Source organism: Barbus barbus, assembly GCF_936440315.1.
Source record: "Barbus barbus genome assembly, chromosome: 4".
Lineage (NCBI taxonomy): Eukaryota > Metazoa > Chordata > Actinopteri > Cypriniformes > Cyprinidae > Barbus > Barbus barbus.
The window spans coordinates 29,385,166-29,412,307 of NC_136732.1; the positions used below are offsets into that span (position 1 = coordinate 29,385,166).

At 40.5% G+C, this 27,142-nt stretch overlaps 2 protein-coding genes across 2 annotated transcripts; one reads left to right on the top strand and one right to left on the bottom strand.

Annotated features, from left to right (window-relative positions):
- Positions 1-2,243: 2,243 nt before the first annotated feature.
- On the top strand, positions 2,244-12,171 carry LOC306864548 (coronin-1C-A-like). Its single transcript, XM_079408641.1, has 11 exons — positions 2,244-2,471; positions 4,142-4,345; positions 7,541-7,663; positions 8,644-8,773; positions 9,011-9,192; positions 9,803-9,922; positions 10,141-10,245; positions 10,363-10,508; positions 10,617-10,674; positions 11,307-11,522; positions 11,618-12,171. The coding sequence occupies exons 2-11, from the start codon at positions 4,148-4,150 to the stop codon at positions 11,705-11,707; spliced, it is 1,368 nt and encodes a 455-aa protein (XP_079264767.1). The 5' UTR covers positions 2,244-2,471; positions 4,142-4,147; the 3' UTR covers positions 11,708-12,171.
- On the bottom strand, positions 11,904-16,250 carry LOC306864556 (claudin-4-like). The gene is made up of 3 exons (XM_079408651.1): positions 15,663-16,250; positions 13,830-13,962; positions 11,904-13,056 (listed from the first exon to the last, which is right to left on the bottom strand). Exons 2-3 carry the CDS (start codon positions 13,959-13,961, stop codon positions 12,553-12,555), a joined length of 636 nt encoding a protein of 211 aa, XP_079264777.1. The 5' UTR covers position 13,962; positions 15,663-16,250; the 3' UTR covers positions 11,904-12,552.
- Between the last annotated feature and the right edge of the window lie 10,892 nt (positions 16,251-27,142).

Genomic DNA, 27,142 nt, shown 5'->3' on the forward strand with positions numbered 1-27,142 from the left:
TTGGAAAACGGAGGTCCTGATTATTTATTACCTCTGAAACCCACTGGATAACTATGCATAACCGAAATATGTACATATATATATATATATATATATATATATATATATATATACACACACATGCACACACACACAAACACGTTTGTACATGTGAATTCAAAAAACAAGATGTTTTACCAGTCCTGAAAAGAAACGGATTTGTGTGTTCTCACCAACATGTTTTGCTCAGACCATGCCATCCTGGGGTTTCCTCTTCTCAGGGTGCCCTGTCAGTACTCACTTGTACTGAGTGACCTCAACAACTGATTTCGGGCCAGTTTTCTTTTCATCCTGCCATGTCTTCTTTGCTTATTCTGGTTAAAATGGAAGACTGAAAAAAATGCTGACAGTTGTATGTTTTTAAGGGCAAAGGTCACGATGGCTTGTCAGTCATCAGGCATTTGGACTGGGCGTCCTTCTTGATGCATATTGCCTTTGTGGGGCCGAATGTGTCCGTATATGCTGATCAAGAATGTGTTTATTCATGTAGTTAGTTAGGTGATGTGAGAATGTGCAGAGCATGTTACATTGAGCCCTAAAGGAAATGGATTGCATCATAACCCATGTTTTAGAGGAGGAACAAGGATGATGTTCCCCTGTCTGTATATTCTAATGTCCTGTGGTAAAAAATAATGACATGATGTATGAAACTATAATAACTTTTTATTTTATTTTTTCTTAGTATGCAGGTGCTGGATAGCCTGTTAATGATAATTTAAATACTACTCATCATTAGTTACATTTTGCATTATTATGATAATGGGTATCTTGTTGTTATTGCTATTATTCTGAGATGGGTTACCACTATCAATGATAATCTTAATTTAAGTACAAAGGCTGAGAATACTAATGCACATAGGAAGACGGGAGGTCTCTGAAAGATCTGTCGTTTTTTGTTTCCGCTCCTGCGTGTGTTTTTGTTGAATTTGATTGTTGTTTGGCACCATCTGGTGGCCACAGCGCTCTATTGACTCTTATGAGTCGGTAGCAGCATAAATGATGTTCAGTTAATAAACCGTGTTGACCTTCTGGATGAAGTCTGTCACAGGTCACGCACTGAGCCATGCTGGCCTTTGTTTTTTGTTGTTTTATTTGCTGAGGACAAAATTTATTTATTTATTTATTACTTCGGTTTTACATAAACATTTCTTGTTGTAAATGGTTTTATCTACAAGCGTGTGTCTCTGTTGGTTTGTTTTATGGGCCTATATTTATCTCTCAGTCTATTTGTGTGTTCACAATTAAATTTGTGCACACAACACAGATCTTCCAAACCCCACGGTCTCCTGCAGCAATTGTGCAATAAATTTGAGGTTTATATTTTTAAATTCTGTCGTTTGACTCCCTTTATTTTTTTTTTTAATAATTTGAAATAGAAACTGTTGATGAAATGCTTTTATATTTTTGACCTCCACTTCTGGTAATTAATATTTGCCTATTTATTCTCACAGGTGTAGTGAAGTGCTTGTGTGACTGTGGGTGTTTAAAAAATATTTGACTATATTCCTCTATTTATTAAATTTGTCACTTTTGAGAAATTAACCCTAACCCGTATAACCTTTTTTCCCCCGGAGAATAATAATAATAATAATTATTATTATTATTATAATAATTCTAATCATTGTTCAGATGCAAATAGCCTAGAAATTGAAATGTGAAAATTAGGGTTGCCTTACAATTGAATGTGAGAAGGGCACGTCTTGTCGAAAAACATAAGTAGTTTATACTTATATAACTTATTTATAGTAAATAAATTAAATCATCAAACCCAAATATTGTCATTTTAGGGTAAAAGGGTTATAAATGGTGAACTAGTTTCCACCAAAGTAGCCTACATACTGTAAAAACATGACAAAACAAATAAATTAACCTCTTTCAAACAGTCTAAGAAGATTTCACAATATTTATTATTTAGAATAAAAAAAAAGTGGTGGCTAATATTGTTACCAAAGTTTTGTAACAATATTACGACATTTTGGCGGCAAATATGGTTGTCATGGTAATTTTTAAAGTTAAAGGCATTACTTTAATGCCGAGTTTCACTGCTTTAGTGTTTAGTTGCCTATTGTTACAAAAGAAAGAGTAGGAAATTTGAGTGTGAATACAGAAAAGTTCAAGAGAGATAACATTCAGATAAACATGTCGGCGAAACCACAAACTTTATGCGAGTGAGCGCACGTCACGCTTGTGTTGCTATGACTACCACGATGAAGTTGTGAGATCAAGTGAGGAGCAGCATCTTGCAACGTAAATCACTTTAAAAGGAAACATAAAGCGAGGACACCTCCCATTCGCATCTACATCTCAAACTCTCACTTCCTCCTTGATTTAGAGTGAGCTCTGGCCACAACTGCTGGCATTCACCCTCTCCTCTCCAGCGCTTCATCCTCTCGCCTCAGGAGCCAGAGTCCCTCCCCAGCCACAGTTCTCAGGTACAGTCCCCTGTCCCACCATCATACTGTGTGTTTGTGTGTTGTGCTACTGTAACACTTTGCATCTTTATCTGCGACCTATTGAGCTGACTAACTAGACAGCACACTGGGCGCGCCTAAACGCTGCTATACTGCCTAAAATCAGCTGTTTAGATGAGAAGATTTGGAAACACAGTCCTAATCTGTTCTGCGCGTTCATAATATATTCAGTTTGTACTCGGTTTAGTACTGCTTTTATGTTAATGTTTTGTCATTGCTAAATGAGTCGAGCTGTGCCTTTCTGCACTGGGGCAAGGGACGGTTAAATATTTGAGGAAGTTTAGTAAGAGAACTAAACAGCATTTACAGATAAAGATGAAGCTGATATGACTGAGTCCTGCATATTATTGTATAAAAATAGTGCAGACGATATTAGAGTTAGCTTGGAAGAAATGCAGACAAAGTATAAAACAACGTAAACAAATATTTCAAGCCAACATAATAGTTGTAGGCTAATAATAATAAACCTTGAAGAATTGGCTCTTGCAAAATTGAAAATTGTCATTGTACTGTCTCACCTTCATGTCGTTCCAAACCTGCACGACTTAGCCTATTTCTTCCGGTGAACACAAAAGATGTTAGGCTGAATGAATCTCGGTCACATCCACTTTCATTGGATGAATAAACACATGAATGAAAAGGAATGGTGACTGACTGAGGCGCACATTCGGCCCAACATCTCCATTTGTGTTCCAAACAAGAAAAAAAGTCACCGGTTTAGAACAACCTGCAGTTAATTACACCTTTTTCATCCACTTTGAATATAATAACTATTGTGATACATTAACTGTATCATATCACGATGAAAACATTTAGCAGTATCTCTGAAGCAGGTAGAAATAACTCATTGGTTTCCATGTTTGTGTGGAAGGATGTGGTGTAACTGAAGTTCTGAACATCTCCTGCTGTGGTGCTAGTCCAGCTATGACAGTTTCCTCTCTCTGTCTATTTAATGCTCTAATGCACCTTTCATTTTGCAGGTTATTTTCAGGTGCTGTGAGCATACATGGTATCAGTGATGCATTGCAAATGAGAGTGACATTTGTTATTCAACTAATTAAGCATATGCACAAGAGTTCATTTGATATAGGGTTGAGAAGGAAAAAAGTAGGCAACAGAGAACTTAATAGATGAGAAGGGGGCATGAAGGAAAATGCTTTATTACTAAAACCTGCAGACAAAGTGGCATCAGACTTGAAGAAGTAACCCGAGCATTTCCTTCTCTGTGACTTCATGCTAATTTCCTTTTTCCTTCCTCTTTCTTTGAGCTTATTGCCTAAATGCAGTTTTAAACATAGAAAGTTGAAAAAGACGTTGAGTAGATTTTATCTGTAACTATTCATTTACAATAATTCATGCAAATTTAAGAGAATTTCGGTATTAATTGAAGAACACAACTTGAGTGCAAACTTACTGACCACAGCAATGAGTTAAAATCACCATCGATTGCTGGAATGGAGTCAGCCAGTTTCATCACAAATCACGAATAGCTAAACCTCAAACAAAAACGGCTTCAATTCAATGAATCATGAAGCCTATAAGATACAAAAAACGTAATGATGAAAACTATATTTATTTTTTCTCATGTGTATGCTTTCTTTTCCCCTCTCCATCACTGTGTCTCTCCTCAGGTCATCATGTCTAGGAAGGTGGTCAGGACCAGTAAGTTTCGCCACGTCTTCGGCCAGGGGTTGAAGGCAGACCAGTGCTATGATGACATCAGGATCTCCCAGATGACCTGGGACAGCAACTTCTGCTCGGTCAACCCCAAGTTTGTGGCCATGATTGTGGATGCCAGCGGTGGAGGAGCTTTCATTGTCCTGCCCCTGAGCAAGGTGCATCCAGATAGCATGTCAGACTCATTAAGCTCAAATGAATTGAAGTTTTTATAAACCAAACCTTCGATGAAGGGGAGTATTGTATGTATTATAAAGGCCAATGTTAAAATGAATTTGGATAGTTAGGTTTAGGTCTTGATAGTTTCAAGCCGTTACCTGTTTTAAATGATCTTCCGAGGCCTTTGAATTTTGAACTGTAGACATGTCATGCAGTGTTTGTCTAAATAAGGAAGTTCAAGGTTGAGTTTCATATGTACGTGTCACCAGACCTAGCATCTCTTCTCTTTATGCTCTCTTGCATCTTGTTTTTGCCATATTTGGAGTGCGCTGCTGTCAACTCTGCACAGGATGTGGTGACAGCTTGCAGATTGAGTGAGTGACAAACTGTGTGAAAAGGACAGCTGCCACTTAGGCTTGATGTGCCTGCTTTTTCGTATGATCAGCTTGGTTTCAAATTTGAATATGTACTTTTTTTTTTTGAAAACGCTACGTTTTCAAAATGCCTTTCAAAATTAGCAAAGGATGCTTGCATCTTTTACAGAGAGATGGTGGAAACATTTTCTTGCCTTCCTTTTTTTTTTTAGTTGAATAGATTATTTCATATGCCTTTTATTTTCATCTTCTCTGTCCATCATCTCTGCTCCTCTGTTTCTATATGTTGCTCTGTCTGCACTCCTGGGTCTTACACTAGAGAATGAATGGGAGTTCTGTCATATTTAATCTGCTGTGCATCTTACACTCTGTGCTTTGCTCAATGCCAGCCATTGTTTCCCAATGAACACGAGAATTCGAGTCAAGCCCTTTTATTTAGTTTGGGTGGCTTGAGGAAGTTTTGAAAGCTCCGTTTTGAGACTGATAACATGATCATCTGGTTTTGCACAAACTTGTAGAGTCATTAAGGGGGTGCATGATACTATAGAAATACTGACTTTTTATTTTTTAGCTCAAGTTGTCATGCTGATAATATAATTTGTAATTTGTATTCTATTTTATTATTTATTTTTCGATTTACAATACAACAAAAACAAACAAAAACAGGTATCATAGTATACAAATATAAAAACATACATCATCAAATCCAATTTGTGTTAGCAAACCAAAACTGATATAGAATGACAGAACATGAATGGTCAATGTGATAATGGATGTCAAGTTGTATAGGCACGAGTCAAAGGGTTCATAGGTTCAAAACAATATATTCCAGGTCTCTAAGAAAATGTGGGGTTTGTTTTTTAAACTGTATGTTAAATATTCCATGTGTAGTGTGTCGTTTCTGATATTTTTAAATAGTTCAAATGTTGGAGAGTGTTCCTTTTTCCAGTTTAATAGAATACATTTCTTAGATACGTAAGAAATCAACCCTACCCTTTTAATAAATAAACGGTCTGATATCTCATTTAAATCCACCCCAAAAATATATATTAAAGGAGTCTTGTGATATTTCTTCCCCAAGACAGTAACAGAGAATTCATGTACACTATCCCAAAACTCCTTTAGTTTTTCGCAGTTCCAAAAAATGTGCATAATTTTTGTATTTTGTAATTTTTGAAACAAAGGTGACTTATGTGTCTCCCATCTGTTGCACAAAGGAGATGCACCAGGATATATCTTACTAAGGCGAACTGGGGTCAAGTACATTCTTTGTATAAATTTATCATTTTGTTCAGTTATTTTGTTACTAGAGAATGAGAAAAAGACACCCAAATACAACATCCCACTGCTCATCATCAAAGTTGCAACCAAGATCTTTTTTGCCATACGCTTTTTAATGAAGTTAAAGATGACTCGGCTTGGTCTCTTAAGACTGCATATATCTCAGATATTTTCCCTTTCAATATTGATGTGTTCTCTAGAATGGTTTCTAATTTAGATAGTCCCAGTGAGATATGACCCTTTGCAAGAAGATCGTTTATCAAATGTCTAAGATGTAAGTACTTGTAGTACTTAATTCAGAAAAATATTTAAGGGTGTCCTCTTTAAGAACTTGCTTAAAAGAGACAATACCTTGATCTTTTCACTTAGTAAATAATGTCCTGCCTATAGAGGATGGTAAATCAGGATTATAAGACAAAGGTGACAAAATAGAGATTTTTGAATGTAAGCTGCAAATTTTTTTAATTTCCAATTTATGCTATTTTTTGTTTGTGCCACCCAATAGTATAACTGAAAATCTGGGAGTCCTAGGCCCCCATTTTCTTTTGATTTGCATAAAGTTTTAAAAGCTATCCTTGGTGGACGGTTGTTCCAAATAAAGGTGCTAATTTGCCTATTTAAGATTTTGAAAAATGATTTATTTAAATAGCATGGTAGAGATTGAAAAAGATAATTATGTCATTTGTATTCTTGTATTAAATTTGATCTCAGACATTCGGACCCCATTGTACCAGAAGTTGTTGTAAATATCTGTTTGAACTTAAGAACTTAAGTCTTGATAATGCTTCAGTTATCATTAGACTAGTTTTATTTTTATATCAATTATATAATTCTATAGTATTTATTCTTATTTTGAATTAGCTTTATATTATCAGTTTTCATTTTCATTTTGATTTCTTTGAGTGTTTTTTTTAATTAATTCTTTATATTTGTATTTAGTTTTAATTTATTAGCTAAATTTATTTAAAATTGATCTCAAAATAATAAAAAAAAATCTTAAATTCAGTTAGTTTCAGTTAGTTGCAAAAACAACATTTCTAATTTATGTTGAGCTGTATTTCAATTTAACAGTGGTTTTTAATGATTTTAGTTTAAGAACAACAATGCTTTTGTGCAGTCATAAATCACTGTAGTATTTCTTAACTTATTGCAGGTCCTAACTTATTGCAATAATAAGTTATAGATTGCACACAACACTCACATTTAACAATATGATTTTGGCAGAGTGAATGTGCTCTCCGTGTGCATGATGGGAACTCCTGCACAGTGCTGTCCTCTCTAAACGGGTTAGTAGTTATTAGGCATAATTGAAGGCATAGCTGTAAAATTGAGATCAGCTGACAAAGCCCCCCTCATCCGTCTGAGATCTCTCATGCTCTTTCTGCTCTGTTTGTCAGAGCAATAAAGGTTTTGAGTTGATATTCTATATTTAGTCATTTGAAGGTCTTGTTAATGGGTTTATTTGTGTATGTTTATGTTTTCCACTCCATACTAGTGTTTTCCTTAATAACTCATTCCTCCATTTGATTTGTGTTATAGACGGGTCGCATTGATATGTCCCAGCCCACTGTCTGTGGTCACACTGGACCTGTATTGGACATCGAATTCTGCCCACATAATGACAACATCATTGCCAGTGGCTCTGAAGACTGTAGTGTCATGGTGAGTGCCAATGGTTTGATCAAATTACATTTATGCACCAAACCAGTTGAACAGTAGTCGTACTAAAGTGAAAATGCTAGTATAATTCACAATTCTCTGCCCAGTGCCATCCACATGATCATAAACAAAATAAATGTAATCAATAATAAATGAATTACTTAAATGATCAAATTATGTGTTCAAAACAAGTCATATTAAGCTTGGTAATGTGATGCTGGTAAGGAAATTTATGCAGGTTTAAAAGGGGAAAATTATTAATGAAATGTACTTCTCCACAACAGTTCATATATCCCATAACGAATGGAATAGTCTTAAATAATGCTTATATGGACACTCATATCTACAGATACTTTTCATACATGAGAAACATGTTTAATATTTGAACTGTGTGAATTCATAATTTAACTTTCTTTATTTTTAAATTGCATTAAAATGTTTAGTTAAAACAAACAAACAAACAAATAAATAATATGTGTTATTAAATATATTATTATTAAATCATAATAATAAACAATGTATATTATTAAATTGCAATATAATTTTAAATTGTAAGTTGTGTAGTTCTCTAGAGTTTTAAAATGAAAACAATGGAAATAACACACTCAAAAATAGATGAAATGTTTTATGCTTACTTGCATGCTATGTGATCATTAACTGACATCAGAGAACCATGAGCATGCAAATTTGTTCTTAATTTATTGAAATTGAATTTATTTATTCTCAGGGGGTACTTCAAGTCAACATTTTACTTCTAAGGGGTTCAGCTAACAAAAAAGTTTAGGAACCCCTGTGAGCCCCTTGAGAACCCCAAATGCACAGCAAAAAATGACCCCTTAGCACCACCTAGCATACAACAAGCAGTAATACCGGTATATTACCGTTTGAACACAGCCACCGTACTGGTGTGAAAAATATAATACTGCGGCAAGTCTTGCTCATGCTACTTATTATAACATAAGTTCAATGTTGTTATGTAATAGATCTGGGAGATTCCAGATGGAGGTCTCATATCACCACTGAAGGACCCAGTTGTGAAGCTGGACGGTCACTCTAAACGCGTGGGCATCCTCAGCTGGCACCCCACTGCCCACAATGTGCTAATGAGTGCAGGTAAGCCAGCATTAGACACCCACTCAATAGCCAAAGTGCAGGCTAGAGCTACACCTATATGTATGCACTCAGTTGTACAATTTAGAGGCAGTTGAAATGGCACGATGGCGCCCTCTGCTGATGCTGAAAGCACAATTCTTTACACACATCTTAGGTTCATCGTAAATTTGACATGTTGTTTTCCTTTCTCCCCTCTGTCTACCATGTCCCTCTCTTTCTCTGGTTTTCTTCTTGCAGGCTGTGATAACGTGATCATCCTGTGGAACGTGGCTCGTGGAGAGGCAGTGGTGCGCATTGACTCAGTGCACACTGATCTGATCTACAGCGCCTGCTGGAACAGAAACGGCTCTCAGATCCTCACTTCCTGCAAGGACAAGAAATTACGCGTGATAGACCCCCGCAAGGGCTCCGTCATCGATGTATGTGCATGCCTTCACTGTAAAAAAAAAAAAAAAATAGTGTGAATAATGCTAAAAAAAAGAATGCATGGGGTATAAATAATTAATATGGTTGCATTGTTTACTGTTCTCCACATTGATTTTGTTGTCGCATCCAGAAAGGTCTCGTCTTGTGGTGGCAGGAGGATGCTCTTGTTGCTGTACTGAAAAGATCAGTTAGTTAATTGTTGGGTTTCATGTAGTCTTGAGGCAATTTTTACAGCATTTCATTAGTGTTTTTTTATGATCATGTGAGTATTCAGAAAGCTGTTTTCTTAAAATGCAGACACAATAACAAAATTTTGCAGACAAAAAAAAGAAAAGAAACCAAATTGAACCTGCTGCGACATCTGCATAAAATCTTCACAAAATTCCCAATTATATCGATTTCTTTTTAAACAGCTGGATTTTGCTGGTGAAAATTCACTAAAAACAGTTAATGTGGCCACATTTTTGTCCTAATTTTAACATTTTAAGTTCAGTGAAAGCATTTAATTAAAATTGTCAACATTTTCATGAACATTTTTCTTTCTTATACGCTCCTTTCTGCCAGCTGCTCATACGACTTGTTTCTATGTATATGTGTGTTCAGGAGAAGGACAAGCCTCATGAAGGCTCCAGGCCAGTCAGAGCTGTGTTTGTGTCTGATGGCAAGATCCTGACCACCGGTTTCAGCCGCATGAGTGAGCGGCAGGTGGCACTGTGGGATCCTGTAAGTACACCTTGTGCTTCAGAAGCTCTCTTTTTTATTATTTATTATTTTATTAGTCAACATTTGAAGTGGATCAGAAAAGTTAATCAAAGTTGCCCTAAGACAAGAACGCATTTTGGTTTTAGGACAACTTTGATGAAAGGTTTTGATCCACTTCAAATGTTGACTTCTGTAGTTTCACAAGTAAGTGACTCACAAAAGTTTGTTTGTGGCCGCAGCAAAACTTTGGTGAGCCCTTGACCCTGCAGGAGCTGGACACCAGCAGTGGGGTGCTGCTACCTTTCTTTGATCCTGACACTGGTATAGTCTACCTTTGTGGCAAGGTAAGGAACTAAGAAAGACATTCAAGTTTTGAACCAAGTTCAGATTTTATGGTCATGAAGAGTTGTTTGTTCATGAAGATGGATGTTTTAACCAAACCAATGAACATGTTTTGACAGGGTGACAGCAGCATCAGATACTTTGAGGTGACAGACGAAGCACCTTACGTTCACTATCTCTCCATGTACAGCAGTAAAGAGAGTCAGAAGGGCATGGGCTACATGCCCAAGAGAGGCCTGGAAATCAACAAGTGTGAGATTGCAAGGTAAACACATCCAGCCTTTCAGCCAGGCCTATAGTGTACTTGCTTTCTCCCACAAACATACAAAAAGGTCAGTATTTTAAATGATGCATTATTTCATATTTATTTTAGGTTCTATAAACTCCACGAGAGAAAGTGTGAACCTGTTGTTATGACTGTGCCTCGTAAGGTAAGTTTCAACGATCAGCTTAAATGTTGTTAAAGGTTTGTGGTCAGTAAGAGTTTTTTGTTTGAAAGAAATAACAGGTTTATAAAACAATAAAAAAAAATGAGAACTGTCCATTTTGATTTCATGCCGACTTCAAATTGGTCAAACGTGACAGTAAAGATATTTATAATGTTACAAACATTTCTGTTTGAAATAAATACTGTGTACTTCAACTATTCATCAAATAATCCTTAAAAGTATCACAGTTTCCACAAAAATATTAAGCTGCGAAATTGTTTTCAGGATCGATAATACTAAGAAATGTTTTTTTGAGCAGCAAATCAGAATATTAGAATGATTTCTGAAGGATCATGTGAAACTGAAGACTGGAGTAATGATGCTGAAAATACAGCTTTAAATCACAGGAATAAGTCACATTTTAAAATATTAAAATTAGAAAATAGTTATTTTCAAACTGGAACAATATTTAACAATATTACTGTTTTACTATACTCACTTCTTTCAAAAACATAAAAAAAACCTGTACCGCCCCCAAATTTTTTGAATGGTAGTTTATTAATGCCACACTGTTTAGTAAGTGCTGCTTATTTGTTCCACTGTCTTAATCCGGCATTTTCATTTCTTTGCTTTAGTCTGATTTATTTCAAGAAGACCTTTACCCCGACACGATTGGTCCAGAGCCATCAGTGGAGGCAGATGATTGGTTTTCTGGTAAAAATGGGGAACCGATCCTGATCTCCTTGAAAGACGGTTTTGTGGCTACCACCAAAAACAAAGAGTTCAAAGTCATCAAGAGCTTGATGGTCACCACGTCAACTTCCTCGAGTAACCGACAGTCTGACTGCGTGGTAAGAGAACACAGGAATCCACTGCCTGTTTATTGTATTATTTAACCTTTCTGTCACACAAACTCATTCTGCCTTTCTTTCTGTTTCATATATAGGACGTGCAGGCCTTGCAGAACGAGGTGAAGGAGCTGAGAGAGATGGTTGAGCAGTTGACCAAGCGAGTGAGCGAACTGGAGAGCAACTAGCTGAAGAGAGACCCCAGTAGAATGAAAAGAAAAAAGCAAATGGACATGTACAAGATATGCAAATAATGAAGTCGTAAAATGTGTACATTGGAAAGAAGATTTTGTAGAATTATGTTAATTGTTTTCATGGGATAGCATTTTACAGTCCATTTCAGACCAAATTTTGCTCTTCAGGGATTTCCTTTTTTTTTTTTTTAATGTGACCAGATTAGTTTGAAGCCCATTTTAATATATGTTTTGTAGTATTTGAAATAAATGCCAGTGTAATTTTAACAAAGATTTATTTATGTGTCAAAAGCTCATTGTTCCTTTACACACACAAATGTCTTAAATCAGTCAGTTTTATTGAAAATACAGAAAGGCAACAGAAATGATTGACCTAATACACACACACACACACACACACAAAATTGTGTAGCAATTGTACAGATTAAAGTAGATTCCCTTATCCTAAAAGGTTCTTGAAAAAAATATCTGTTCTTTATTGCTCAAAAATAATGAATTCAGTTATTCAGTAGCATTATTGAAATGATGAGGACTGGCACAGATAAAATGACCTGAAAGTATTTTTGGACACAAGCTCGGCCCATCCCTGAATTTTAATAAACAAGTGCATTGTTTATTAGCTACTCTAAAAATATTGCAGCAGTAAATTATATGAAACTAATTTAAAAGCATAAAGACACCAGCTCTAAATAAGTAATATTTACATCTTTGCAGATCTTGACCTTTTCTGGTTTATGTTATTCTCATCATTACCTACCAACTATAAAGACTAACATAGACATATTTCACATACTACAGCTTCAATTTCTGCGATAAATGCTTAGTTTAACCCAATTTATCTACACGTAGTTCTTGCTTGGTGCAGAGTCGCTGTTGCTGTAGTATTTGGCGGCTCCGCCGGATCCTCCGGAGCGGGGTCTGCTGAAGCAGCACAACAAACCTCCGGCCAGCAGGAGCAGGACTCCTCCTCCCCAGCCCACAAAGATACAGGCTCCCAGCTCTCTCTTATGAGACTGGGCTACCAGTGGATTGTTGAAGTCGCGCACGACATTATGAGCGGCCCAGCTCACGGGGATGATCAGCAATAAGCCCGCGATGATCAGCCCAATGGCAGACACCAGACTCACTTTGGGTTTGACTTCTTCGTTGTCGATGCAGGTGGTGAATTCGGCGCCGGCGCACAGAATGAGCAGGGACAGGACAGTGAGCATGCAGCTGATGATGGTCATGGCGCGGGCCGCCTGGAGGTCAGAGCTCAGAATGAGCAGCGAGTCGTAGGATTTACACTGCTGCTGTCCGGTACTCTGAACCACACACTCCATCCACAAGCCCTCTTCCTGAACCTGTGTGGCAAAGGAAACATGAAGTATACCTTCTTATTCATAGAATTCAATCAGCATCCTTTAAAAGAATTTTCTTTCCACCATGGAACATGAAATTAAATATTTATAGTAAATGTCGCTGTAATAATCGTGCTAGTCTCCATCTTTCTGCAAGGTAGACTATTAAACAGCTATAAATTTTTATATATATATATATATATATATATATATATATATATATATATGTATGTGGTTTTGGTAGGCCTATAGTTGTTTTTAAATATCTATAGCTTTTATATTATGAATATTAATATAAAAATATATTATATTAATTATATTAATATTTTAGCATTAACTTATTTTTATGTATTTTGGAGCTTTAGTTTTTAAAGTTAAAGTTTTTCACCTAATATTTACATTTCAGCTTTATTCCTATCAATGAAAACTACTTTTTGATTAACAATAACAATACTGATGTAAACGTAATTCAAGTGAATAGTAACCACAGCTGTCAAATCATGTTTGGTAAATAATGACTTAAATTTCAGTCTGTTCCTCGTATAAAGCTGTTATATGGCTTCGTGAGATTTTAGAATATGTGGTCCCATGGACCATGTTTATGGTGTTTTGTGTCAGCTTGACGACCCTAACCCTCAGATATTCTGTCAAAGATTTACTTTGCAGTTTTGGAAATAATATGAGTAAATTATGATTAAGCTTAATATCTGTGCACTGCACAAACATACACATTTTTCCTTTGAATTGAACTTTTTGAAATTGCAGCAATGGTTTACCTGTGCAGTGATAATATTCTGACCAATAAAAGCAGAAACCTTCCATCTTGGAACAGCAATGGTCACAACTGCTGCAATGAGACCTAAAATCCCCAGTGCCATACACACGATCTGTACAGCAGACGAGCCCATTCTGAAAGAGGAATAAAGGAGATTAGATAGTAATAATAATAATAATAGATTAGACATATTATTGATGCTCTCAGTTTGAAAATAGTGTTAAAACAAAAGTAAAACAAAGAAAAAATGCACACTCTGCAAAAGCAGTGGTGAAGATAGTGGTTTTGAATCCTTCCTGTTTGCATCATGGTATATTTTGTAAGACATATTCTGAACTAGTTCTTATGTGTTTGCACAGAAACTCAATGGCTCCTCCCTTTAGACAGGCCTGTACAGGAATTTATATCTGAGGGCTACAGCGGGGGAAAAAAACAACATCTCTAAGAAAACCCAAATCATGAAGCAAGCCTCAAGTCTCAACAGGTCCTAAAATCTGCTTTTAGATACATTTGTTATGTAACTGCCACTCCCTGAGAGAGGGGTCTATTCTGTTCTATTCTACTCTATTCTTTAATTTCATTTGTAGGAAAAAAAACACTGAGTAGGCCTACCTTTTCGGTGAACTGCTTGTTGTTTTGTACACTCGCCCTCAAATGCCTGTGGCTTTTATTCATGTTGATCTCACTGAACGTCTCTTGTATCTCCTCTGGGTTTAAAACTACGGTTAGAATGTGTGGACTGCACTTAAGACCCTGTAGTCCACTATTGTGCACTGCATTACCTTCCTACTCAGCACTAACAAAGCACAATGGATCGGTGAGGAGCTAGAGAAGGTGACCAGGTGGTGCGTGGGCACCAGCAAAATTACTAACGGTAATTGTTGCTGTTTTTACGGTTGACGGTGAATCATTCAGCAGCTCTCTGAATGATTAACATGCTGCCCGGCTCCTCCAAAATTGTATTATTTCTGTCTACTCAATGATAATTCTTCTCTGAAAACTAGACTGAGCTCAAATCATGAATGAGTGAGGAATTTCGTTTTTTATGTCTGCATGCTGTCCAGGATTCAGTTCAGTTATATTCTAACAATGAACAAAAAGATAGAAGTCCACAGTGAATCCCAACACTACAATATAACAATTTTGTAACGTAATGACTTATGTTTTGTTCTTATGAAAATGCGTAAAAATAGCACGCCAAAATAAAAATGAAAACTCGTGGTATTGATACGAAAAAATGGACTTTGCTTTATATAACATAGACATATATATATATATGTATATCTATGGTATATATGACACGCGCGTGTTTGGCGTGCATATAATACGCAGTTTTCGCGTGTATATGATATGCATCTACCCCACAACCCTAACCCTACACATAGCTACGCCAAAGTCCATTTTTGCGTATCAATACCACGAATTTTTATTTTTATTTTGGCGTGCTATTTACACGCACATTCATGAGATCGGGTAGGTTTTGTTATATGCAAAGGCAACATGATAAATGTTAATGAGTGTTGTAGCCGTCAATGCCCTTCTAAACATTGATATCTGCTTGGTCTTCCTCAAAATACTTATTTGTCGTCTGAAAACAAAAAGGCACCACCCGTTAACCTCATGTAATAAGCTGTCTGATTTATTGCTTTACTTTTTTCTACTTATTTTCTTTTTAATTTCACATTAAATGTATTTTGAATTTGATTTATATGATTTTGTTTGAAGCAAATCATTTAATATTTCAAATCTTTTTTTATATATATATATATATATAACCTAGCTGTTTGTTTTAATATACCAAAATTTTGCAAAGAGTAATAAGTTTGAACTTTACCTTTTATTGTAGCTATTTGAAGAAAATTCTCTGTAAGTTTCCTCTTGTTTTTGGACGTCTTTTTCTTTAAGTTAGTCTCCCACCCTACCGAACTGTTACCTCTAGTGAAGGTGGTGTGATTTGAGGATGCTTTTGTAGAGGAATGCAATGGGTGGGGTAGAAATGAGGCAGAGGCGGGTTGGTAAAAAGGAAAAAGGCCAGACTGGATTTGTTCTTTTTCTCCCTGCTGCTTTCTTTACTCCTTTTTATTTCACCTTCTTAAAGTTTTTATAGAGAAGGTCTGTCTTTGATATTTTTTCTTTGTTTAAAAGAATGTCATAAAGAATTAACGCAGGTGATAAACTAGTTTTGGAATACTTTTTTTTATTTTTTTGATGTGTTAAAATAAACGGTATTCATATATGTACACTGATATTATCATGACATACATCACGTTATTATTCTACTGAATGGAAATATTCGCTCTTGGAGGTTGGACATCATGATACTATGAATCATAAAGCCTCTGAAACTTCTGTCATAATGACATCTCAAAAACAACCTCATATGCTCTCCTCATAAGCTCAGCCCAGTCACCATCGAAACCACACATGAATAGATACTGTCACAAGTTAGAGTGCATGGGTGGGCTTTAAATTGTGAAACATCAGGACTGGGAGACACAATAATAACACAGCTGAGTTATGCAACGAATGATTCATTTAAAAACTATGTATAAGAGATTGGACAAAATAGATAGTAGGTCCCTATTGAAAAACAACAACAAAATTTTAAAACTTAACATTTAAATGAAAAACAAAAAATATAAAGCTAAAAACAATTCAAAATATTAAAGAACAATAGGTATAAGAGTATAATAATGATTCTAACATAACACTAAGCCAAACACCAAAAAACAACTATATATATCTATATGTACAACCACACAGACATACATAAATATATACATACACATTTATAAATTCAATATATATATATATACAGTGGTGTGAAAAAGTGTTGGCCCCATTCCTGATTTTTTATTTTCTTGCATGTTTGTCACACTTTAATGTTTCAGATCATCAAACAAATTTAAATATTAATCAAAGTAAACACAACATGCAGTTTTTAAATGAAGGGAAAACAAAATCCAAACCCACATGGCCCTGTGTGAAAAAGTTTTTAAACATAACTGTTAAAACATAAAGTCTCGGTTACGTATGTAACCCTCGTTCCCTGAAGGAGGGAACGGAGACGTCACGTCGGTGACCGACGAATTGGGATCTCGCTTAGAGAGACCAATCCACTTCGAGTGTAACTAAACGAGCCAATGCATATTGGCATGCGATTATTGCATCCAGCTGCCGCTAATCACAGCGTGAGTATAAGTAGGCAGCGGGTGCAGCGCATATTCAGGTTTTCGCTGAGGAGCCGAGCCGGTGACCCGGCCGCTCAGCGGTGGTACAGCAGCCGTGGCGACGGGACGTGACGTCTCCGTTCCCTCCTTCAGGGAACGAGGGTTACATACGTAACCGAGACGTTCCCTATCAGTCGGTCACTCCGAGTCACGTCGGTGACCGACAAATTGGGATCCCTACCAAAGGGCCACGGATACTGCCCCTTCCAGTGTCATGTAGAAGCCTCCTGAGCCCCTATTTTTTAGCGCAGGTCAGGGCTAGCACAGAAGACCAGCTACTGTTGCCATGGCACTACCCACTCAGTAAGACTGGATAACACTGGGAAGAAACGTACCCGTTCCACTTGGAACCGGATGCTGCGGAAACCCACCCTTCCCGAAGGAGGTTCGGAGCACTTACGCATATGATCAACCGTTTAGGCGCATATGGAAGATTAGAGGAGATTGTACCTCTTGGATAATGGCAGAACACCTGCCGGGGAAACACGGGCTCTCAGGCTATACCGTGGACTATACACATATGGGATCCGATTAGGCCTTACATATGGGACCCAGCCCTCTACCGGTTCTCACGGATTCAATGAGTGAGGGCCTGGCGTCAGACGCTCTGCCACGTCTGACTGCCGAGGGGACAGAGGAACTCGACAGGGTCTACAGTACGGACTCTCTGGAGCAGTTTTAGCAAGCCGACCCGAAAACGGAGCCTCTCAGTGCTTCTACCCGTTTGAGGTGAGAACACAGGAGGAAACCGGTTCCACACGAAGGCTATAGAACCTAGCGAACCTGTTAGGGGTCGCCCAGCCCGCAGCTCTACAAATATCTGCCAGCGAGGCGCCACAAGCCAACGCCCAGGAGGATGCAACAGCTCTAGTAGAGTGAGCTCTCAACCTGAACGGGCAGGACACACCCTGTGCCTGATAAGCCAGGGTGATGGTGTCCACTATCCAGTGGGCCATCCTCTGCTTGGAGACGGCCTTCCCCTTCTGCCGGCCTCCGTGACAGACAAGAGCTGGTCTGAGGTCCTGAAGCTTTGTGTCCTGTCAACGTAGCATCTCAACGCTCGGACGGGACAAAGCAACAGGGGCTGGGTCTGCCTCCTCCGAGGGCAGCGCTTGCAGGCTCACCGCCTGGTTCCTGAAGGGAGTAGTGGGAACCTTGGGCACATAGCCAGGCCGGGGCCTCAGGATTACCTGGGAGTCAGCCGGCCCAAACTCTAGGCACGAGTCGTCGACCGAAATGCGTGCAGGTCCCCTACCCTCTTCATGGAGGCCAATGCAAGCAGGAGCAGAGTCATCATTGAAAGAAACTGCAGCTCAACTGTCTGCAGAGGCTCAAATGGGCCCTGCTGTAGTGCTTTGAGCACTAGAGACAGGTCCCAAGAGGGTATAGAGGGGGGCCGTGGAGGATTTAACCTTCTTGCCCCCCTAAAGAACCTGATGACCAAGTCATGCTTACCAACCGTCTTCCCTTCCACGGGGTCGCGGTTGCCAGCAATCGCAGCCACATAGATTTTAAGGGTGGAGGGAGACAGCCTTTGCTCCAACCCCTGCTGCAAAAAGGAGAGCACGACTCTGATCGGGCACTTCTGGGGGTCTTCTCAGTGAGAAGAACACCACTCGACGAACAGGTTCCATTTCAAGGCGTAAGCCTGTCTCGTAGACGGCGCCGAAGTGATGGTGACAACTACCCCCCTAGAACCTCCGTGTCCCGTCCAGGGACCAGACATGAAGTTTCCAGCTTCTTAGGTCTGGACGCGGGTGCCATAAGGTGCCCCGTCTCTGAGTCAGTAGATCCTTCCTCAGAGGAATCTGCCAAGGAGGGGCTGTCACGAGGAGCATCAGTTCTGGGAACCAAGTCCGAGTGGGCCAGTACAGCGCCACGAGCAGGACCTGCTCCTCGCCTCCCTGATCTTGCATAGTATCTGTGCGAGAAGGCTCACTGGGGGAAACGCATACTTGCGAAGGCCCCGTGGCCAGCTGTGTGCCAGTGCGTCCGTGCTGAGTGTTCCCTCGGTCAGGGAGTAAAACAACTGGCAATGAGAGGTTTCTAGAGACGGAAACAGGTCTACCTGAGCGGGTCCGAAACATCTCCAAATCAGCTGAACCATCTGGGGACGGAGTCTCCACTCTCCGGGGAGCGCAACTCGTGACAGCTCGTCGGCTGCCCGGTTGAGCAAGCCCGGAATATGAATGGCACAAAGCGACCTCAGATGCTTCTGACTCCAGAGGAGGAGGTGGCGGGCAAGTTGCGACATGCGACAGGAGCGCAGACCACCTTGTCGGTTGATGTACGCAACGGTCGCAGTGTTGTCCGTGCGGACCAGTACGTGTTTGCCTCGTAAGCGCCTTCTGAGACGGATCAAGGCCAGATGTACCGCTAGCAACTCTAGGCAATTGATGTGCAAGTGCAGTTGGGGGCCCGTCAAAACCCCAGACACTGCAAGCCCGTCGAACGTGGCGCTCCAGCCGGTGGTGGGGGCATCTGTGTAACCCACAGCATGCCTGGAGACCTGTTCCAGGGGCACTCCAGGCCGCAGAAACGAGAGGTCTGACCACGGGGTGAGGGTTCGGCGGCAGGCCGGTGTGACTTTGACCCGGTGAGTGCCGCGCTGCCACGCCCACCTCGGGACTCGGCCATGGAGCCAGTGTTGAAGCGGTCTCATATGAAGCAGCCCCAGCGGCGTGACTGCCGCTGCAGCTGCCATATGCCCCAGGAGCCTCTGAAATTGTTTCAGTGGGACTGCTGTCCTGCTCTTGAACGTATTCAAGCAGTTCAACACCGACTGAGCACGTTCCTGCGTGAGGTGTGCTGCCTGACTGACCGAATCCAACTCCATACTGAGAAAAGAGATCCTCTGCATCGGGGAGAGTTTGCTCTTTTCCCAGTTGACCCGAAGGCCCAACTGGCTGAGGTGTGACACCAAATCCCTGTGTTCGCACAACTGGTCCTGAGACTGAGCCAGTATGGGCCAGTCATCGAGGTAGTTGAGAATGCGAACGCCCTGTTCTCTCATGGGAACAAAGGCTGCCTCCGCAACTTTCGTGAAGACACGGGGTGACAGGGACAGCCCGAAGGGCAGGACCTTGTACTGATATGCCCGTCCTTCGAACGCAAACTGCAGGAATGGCCTGTGGCGTGGAAGGAATTGACACATGGAAGTACACGTCCTTCAGGTCGACCGCTGCAAACCAATCTCGGGGACAGATGCACCCACAGGAACAGGTAGAACACAGGAACACGACCCGTGGCGGACCAAAGAAGTCTGAGTGTTCGGTGCACGCTTACCTGGTTCCGAGGTTTGTCAGAGGGTGCGTGAGTAGGGCCTTTGATGACGCTCTCGAACCGCCCACTGCTGCCAGCTGGCGAAAGAGGAGGATGAGTGCGGTCCGGAGTTGGTCCGTCCGTGACTCTCCATGCCCTCTTGGGACCCAGAGGCAGAGACAACAGCTTCTTGTCGAGATTTTTGAAACAGGAGAATCTCCACCCGGCCCTCCTCCGGGGGAGGCGCATCCGCCAACTCCCGAAGCAGTCCTCTCTCTCTCTCTCTCTGGGTCGCCCGTCCCGGGCCTCTTGCTCTTCCGCTCACCGCCAGGTTTGACGGGGGCCAGGACGGGCAGGGCGGCCGGCCTACGCCCAGCTCAACGGCACCGCTTCTAGAGGCTGCTGCGGATGCGGTGCGGGAGCGGGGACGGACACAGGGTCCGCCCTCGGCGACAAGCAGGCTGGGGCGCTGCAGCCGGTGGATGGGTGGAGGCAGCAGCTGCCCGCCGGGGTAGGACGTGTTGGATCGCCTCAGCCTGCTCGTGAGCAGCCGAGAACTGCTGGGCCATGTTCTTGACTGCGTCGACGAAGAGGCCAGTCTGGGACACAGGGCCCTTGAGGAACTGATACTTTGGTCGGCGTCCCCATGTCGACCAGACACAGCCAGGGGTGAACGTCCTAGACCACAAGTGTGGACATCGCACGACCCAGAGACCGCGCCATGACCTTCGTCGCTCGTAGCGCGAGGTCAGAAGCGGTACAAAGCTCTCAGAGCTTCCGGATCGTGACCACCCCCGTGCATGTCCCTCAGTGCTTTTAGCCTGAGGAACCTGCAGTAACGCCGTAGCGCCAGGGTAACTGCTGGTGCATCCCAGCACGTTCCACTGACAGCTCAACTGGTTTTGGAGCGCAAGAGGAGCGATGGTCCCTCGAGGGTTGGTTCCCTGGAGGGTTTGCCACCACTATAATCCTCAGACCACCCATGCCACTGCCTGAAGTAATCCCCGTCTGTCTGCAGCCAGAACGAGAGCCAGATCGAGGCAGAGGCAACAGAGCTCCGTCCCTTTGTCGAGGTATCGGAGCCTAGCCCGCAACTCCAAGATGATCATCTTCCCACCATGAGAAGATGCCTCATCCACGAACGCCACCTCAGCATGCTTACTGCCCAGGCACGTGAGACAGCGATCATGACCATCACACGGCACCAGGTAACGACCGCATCCAGAAATGCACGGGTGACACGTTGTCTGAAGCAAGACCCAACTCGTCTTTACAAAGACATAACGTCGAGTTTGCCAGATGCAACATCGTCTTTAAAAAGACACACTCGTGAATGCTCTTTTAGAGAAATCACTCTTTCAGTGTGCTGAAGCGCACAGGGGAGATGGCCGCTTGCAACACAATCAGGGGGTAGTGCAACCTGATGTGTGCAATCCACTCGACACAGGAAGAACCACCACCGCTGAAGCGCCGTACCGCCAGCACGAGAGTCTCCCAAAGAGCGTGCTTAACTCGTTGAATTCACTCGTCAGCAGGTCAGGTCAGGAGCAGAACAATGTAACCGCTCGGCTCCGAAGCGAAAAGCTGAATATGCGCTGCACCTGCTGCCTACTTATACTCACGCTGTGATTAGCGGAAGCTGGATGCAATAATCGCATGCCAATGTGCATTGGCTCGTTTAGTTACACTCGAAGTGGATTGGTCTCTCTAAGCGAGATCCCAATTCGTCGGTCACCGACGTGACTCGGAGTGACCGACTGATAGGGAACTGTGGTTTATCACACTTGAGTTCAGTTTCTCTAGTCACACCCAGGCCTGATTACTGCCACACCTGTTCGCAATCAAGAAATCACTTAAATAGGACCTGCCTGACAAAGTGAAGTAGACCAAAAGATACTCAAAAGCTACACATGTTGAGATCCAAAGAAATTCAGGAACAAATGAGAAAGAAAGTAATTGAGATCTATCAGTCTGGAAAAGGTTATAAAGCCATTTCTAAAGCTTTGGGACTCCAGCTATCCACAAATGGTGAAAACATGGAACAGTGGTGAACCTTCCCAGGAGTGGCTGGCCGACCAAAATTACCCCAAGAGCGCAGCGACGACTCATCCAAGATGTCACAAAAGACCCCACAACAACATCTAAAGAACTGCAGGCCTCACTTGCCTCAGTTAAGGTCAGTGTTCATGACTCCACCATAAGAAAGAGACTGGGCAAAAATGGCCTGCATGGCAGAGTTCCAAGACAAAAATTGCTGCTGAGCAAAAAGAATATAAAGGCTCGTCTCAGTTTTGCCAGAAAACATCTTGATGATCCTTTTGGGAAAATACTCTGTGGACTGACGAGACAAAAGTTGAACTTTTTGGAAGGTGTGTGTCCCATTACATCTGGCGTAAAAGTGACACAGCAATTGGGATGCTGTGGCATGACCTTAAAAAGGAGGTTCATGCTCGAAAACCCTCCAATGTGGCTGAATTAAAACAATTCTGCCAAGATGAGTGGGCCAAAATTCCTCCACAGCGCTGTAACAGACTCATTGCAAACGCTTGATTGCAGTTGTTGCTGCTAAGGGTGGCCCAACCAGTTATTAGGTTTAGGGGGCAAGCACTTTTTCACACAGGGCCATGTGGGTTTGGATTTTGTTTTCCCTTCATAATAAAAAACTTCATTCAAAAACTGCATGTTGTGTTTACTTGTGTTATCTTTGATTTATATTTAAATTTGTTTGATGATCTGAAACAGTGTGAAACAAAGTGTGACAAACATGCAAAAAAATAAAACAAATCAGAAAGGGGGCCAACACTTTTTCACACCACTGTATATATATATATATAATTTCATTTCCATTTAGTTTGTCCCATTAACAAGTAATTTTTCCAGTTAAAGTCAGTTCATTGTTGATTCAGTGTTGACACCATCCAGTTCAGCTCTCTTCCAATAATGTCTTTGCCAGCCAATCAGCCAAGCGTCCCCAAATAAGCAAGCCAAAGGTGACAGCGGCAAGGACCCAAAACTCCATCGGTGACAGAAACTGAGTAGAAAACCTTGGGAGCAACCAGTCTCAGTCGGGGAACAGTTCTCCTCTGGCCAGACGAAACCAGCATGGCGTGGTTTAATTCTAGGCTGCAACACAGGTCAGATTGAGCAGAGGACTTGTCTGTTTCTCGTGGTCTTGTCCCGATGGCCAGCGAGGATCAGTCTCTGGAGCTCATCTAGCTGACATGGTCTCCGCTGACATTCAGGGCTGTCGAGGTCATCTCTAGGTGCTGATCTGGATACAGTCTGGATTTGGGTGGCTACATTCACCTCGGAATAAGTCCTTAAAAATAATAATAATAAAAAATACAGACTTTTACATGCAAACAAGAAACTTTTTTGTGCCCCCGAGAAACTAGTCACATGCACATAGGAATTTCTTTGCTTATGCATTAAAATGTTTAGTTTTATCTAACCTATTTCCTTTGTGCATCACTGTGAATAAAACGAGAGCATGGATGCACATGAATTAACACATCTACTTGCTCAAAATTTGGCTTTTCTGATTGCATTACCTCTACACTGTGAAAAATCTAAATGTGAGAAAACTTTTTAAGTTTAAGGCAACCAGCTTCAGCAGATTCTCAACTTATTTTTATAAGAGATTTTTGAGTTTGCTCAACTTGTTGTTTTATAAACTGAATACAAGAAGTTGAGAAAACTCAAAAATCTGCTGAAGCTGCATGGTTGCCTTAAACTTTTAAACTTCTCAACTTTAGATTTTTACAGTATAATATCAAGGCATAATGTCTAATTTAACACATCCTCTGTGGCGGCGCAGAAACCATGACACAAAATAGGCTGATGACAAAATTTGCCAAGTTCAAGGGTCTATAAAAAAAAAAGTACTGTAAAAAGTGTTTCAAATTTGGCTTTCATTAGGGCAGCATTTCAAGGCCTTAGGTGTCTTTAACGTATACTTTGTGGAGGCCAAGAAACCACACTGCGAAATGTGCTGATGTGCATCGTCCTAAATGCTAAGTTTAATTAATTAATTAAAGTTTCTCATGCGCACATAAAAGTCTGTATATTTTTATTTTGATAATGTCCTTGAGGCTATGTAATACGGTGAGAAGAATATTGTGAGAAGAAACCCAAAATGCTTATAACCTGCATTTTGCATAATCAAAATGTGCATATTTGACAATCACAAAAAAATGTGATAACAGCTGCCATGAAATCTCACTTCTTGTACAATGAATTTATTTTCATAAAATTATAAATGGGGGAAAAGTCTGGAAACACAAATTTTTCCAAACTCTGCTTTCTTTTTTCCATACTTCTCCAAACCAAATAGGAAGCCTGGGTGACATGGGAGTGTTTGGTGCCTTGGAAGAACTGACTGGGTTGCAGTGGCGTATAGCGTCTGGGAGTGCAGGTGCATATGGGCCCGGGTAGATTGGGGGCCCACCGAGCCGAGGGGGAACTTTTAATTGCAACAAGGGAATGAATATAGAGCCTTGCACAGGCCCGGCCCTTGCTTATCAGAATTCTCCGACCCCAGCCCGTGTATTTTTTCTCTCTCTCTCTTCCCCTTTACACAGCTGCTGTTGCAGCCATTAAAAAAGTTCAGTTTTGGTTCTTAATTTGGCAAAGTGGTTATATTTTGTTTCGTTTCTCTATTAAGTTAATTTAGAAACATGATTGGAACATTTTATGTTTGTTAAATTCAAGTTGTATTTTTTTTTTTTTAAATACTAAGCGACCAGCGCCAGACAGTGAGTTGAGCAGATGTTTGATCAGATTATCCTTCTCAAATAAACACGATTTGAGACATAAAAAAAACTTCATTCACAATATAAATAAAAAAAAGTAAGATAAATGTGTGATAAATATCCAATCGTTTGTGCTAAAAGTGGAAGCTGAAGCCACATTGAAGGACACGAGGCGCTAGCGAGATCACTTGCATTTGTTTTTCTTAATTGTGGAAAATTAAAATATGCCGTAATTTTTCCTCATAAAGGTAAGAGTATACATCATTCGAAGCTGCAAATAGTTTTATGTGTGTGCACTCACAATATCAATAAAATGTTTTGCTTTTTAAAATAAAGAAAACAAACAGGGTGTCTTGATCTTGAGCAGGAACACATCACAAAAACTGAACCGAAACTCAGCAAATACTTGCCTCACTGACATGATAAATATATTTATAGAATGCTATAAAATACTACTTTACAACGAAATAATGTTACATGTTTTGATAAAGATTTAAATCCAAAAGCATCGATGTTTTACAATAATAAGCGATTGATCATAATTAATTAATTTATCAGGATTGAAAATTAGCCACACAGAAATAAAGCAGTATGAAACGTTATTTCACAAAAGACACATAGCCTACTTACTCGGTCGAGTCTAGTCACACTATACATCACATTTAGAAATCGGCCTAATGATCATTTCTATATTTTTTCTCATCAAAAATACGACCTGAGCTCCTGAACCATTATTATATTTTTATGACATAGACTAGACATGGCTCTGTCTGATTTGATTCACTTAACCATTCAAATGAGCCATTTGTTTGTGAATCAAACTGAGCACGCTGTTGTAGCATTACACCTGCTAAGACAATTCAATATGTGCAATCTGAATTTAATAATAATATTTATTTTGTTGTAACACTGCCATGTGGGAAGCTCTGACACAGAAAAACTATAGATACGTAAACGAGCTGTAAAATGTAAGTGCATTATCTTTTGTTCTTGAATGGAGGCCTAATCTGTCTGCTGCACTAGAGCAGGTTCAATTTTTAGATTGAATGAAAACCTTTTGAAGCTTATATGCCGTATGATGTGATTAAAATCATACTTATTTTACTGTGGGGGGGATTATTATGAGCAAACAAATTTAAATTTAATCTGAACACTTTATATGATCTGACATCTTTTTTCTTTTTTTACAGAAATTCTGAGCTGCTGCATGAACTTATGCATGCATACGCACAGCCATATCACCCTGCAGACCAAGACCGGTTGCCCACTGAAGCTAAGCAGGGCTGAGCCTGGTCAATACCTGGATGGGAGACCTCCGGTTGCTGTTGGAAGAGGTGTTAGTGAGGCCAGCAGGGGATGCTCACCCTGTGGTCTGTGTGGGTCCTAACGCCCCAGTATAGTGACGGGAACTCTATACTGTCAAAAAGCACTGTCTTTCGTATGAGACGTTAAACCGAGGTCCTGACTCTCTGTGGTCATTAAAAATCCCATGTCACTTCTCATAAAGAGTAGAGGTGTAACCCCGGTGTCCTGGCCAAATTCCGTCTACTGGCCCTTCTCTCCACCTGTAGCTGGTGTGTGGTGAGCGCATTGGCGCCATTGTACTGTGGCTGCCGTCACAGTTACCACACAGGTGGTGGTAGAGGAGAGAACCCCCATATGATTGTAAAGCACTTTGGGTGTACAGCAATACATACACAATAAAGCGCTATATAAATGCATCATTCATTCATGAACATTCATCAAACATATGGTCCTAATGACTGTAAAAAATTGTAATGCTTAAGATTTAATAATTACCTTACAATATATATTTACACATATATTTCAAGGCAGCAATTTGGAAAAACTTTCAAGCTAATGCTGCTGAAATGGAGCTCAATGGGACTATAAAGAGGTGGCTCCAGCTGGCAGATCAAAAGGGCGGACTTTGGGAGGCAGACACACTCTGTGAGTTTAAATGTCCCATCTCTTTAGCCTTCCATACACATGACACAGTATCACATTTCTATAATCCTTTCTATAAAAATTTCTTATTTCTATAAACTTATATCCACTTTTCTTCGGATATA

Excerpts from the sequence above, each read along its gene's own strand:
- LOC306864548 (XM_079408641.1), top strand. The coding sequence starts at position 4,148 with ATGTCTAGGAAGGTGGTCAGGACCAGTAAGTTTCGCCACGTCTTCGGC. Across the intron at positions 7,664-8,643 it reads CTGAAGACTGTAGTGTCATG|ATCTGGGAGATTCCAGATGG; the intron begins GTGAGTGCCAAT and ends GTTATGTAATAG. Across the intron at positions 9,193-9,802 it reads GCAAGGGCTCCGTCATCGAT|GAGAAGGACAAGCCTCATGA; the intron begins GTATGTGCATGC and ends ATGTGTGTTCAG.
- LOC306864556 (XM_079408651.1), bottom strand. The coding sequence starts at position 13,961 with ATGGGCTCGTCTGCTGTACAGATCGTGTGTATGGCACTGGGGATTTTA. Across the intron at positions 13,057-13,829 it reads AGAATATTATCACTGCACAG|GTTCAGGAAGAGGGCTTGTG; the intron begins GTAAACCATTGC and ends TTTGCCACACAG.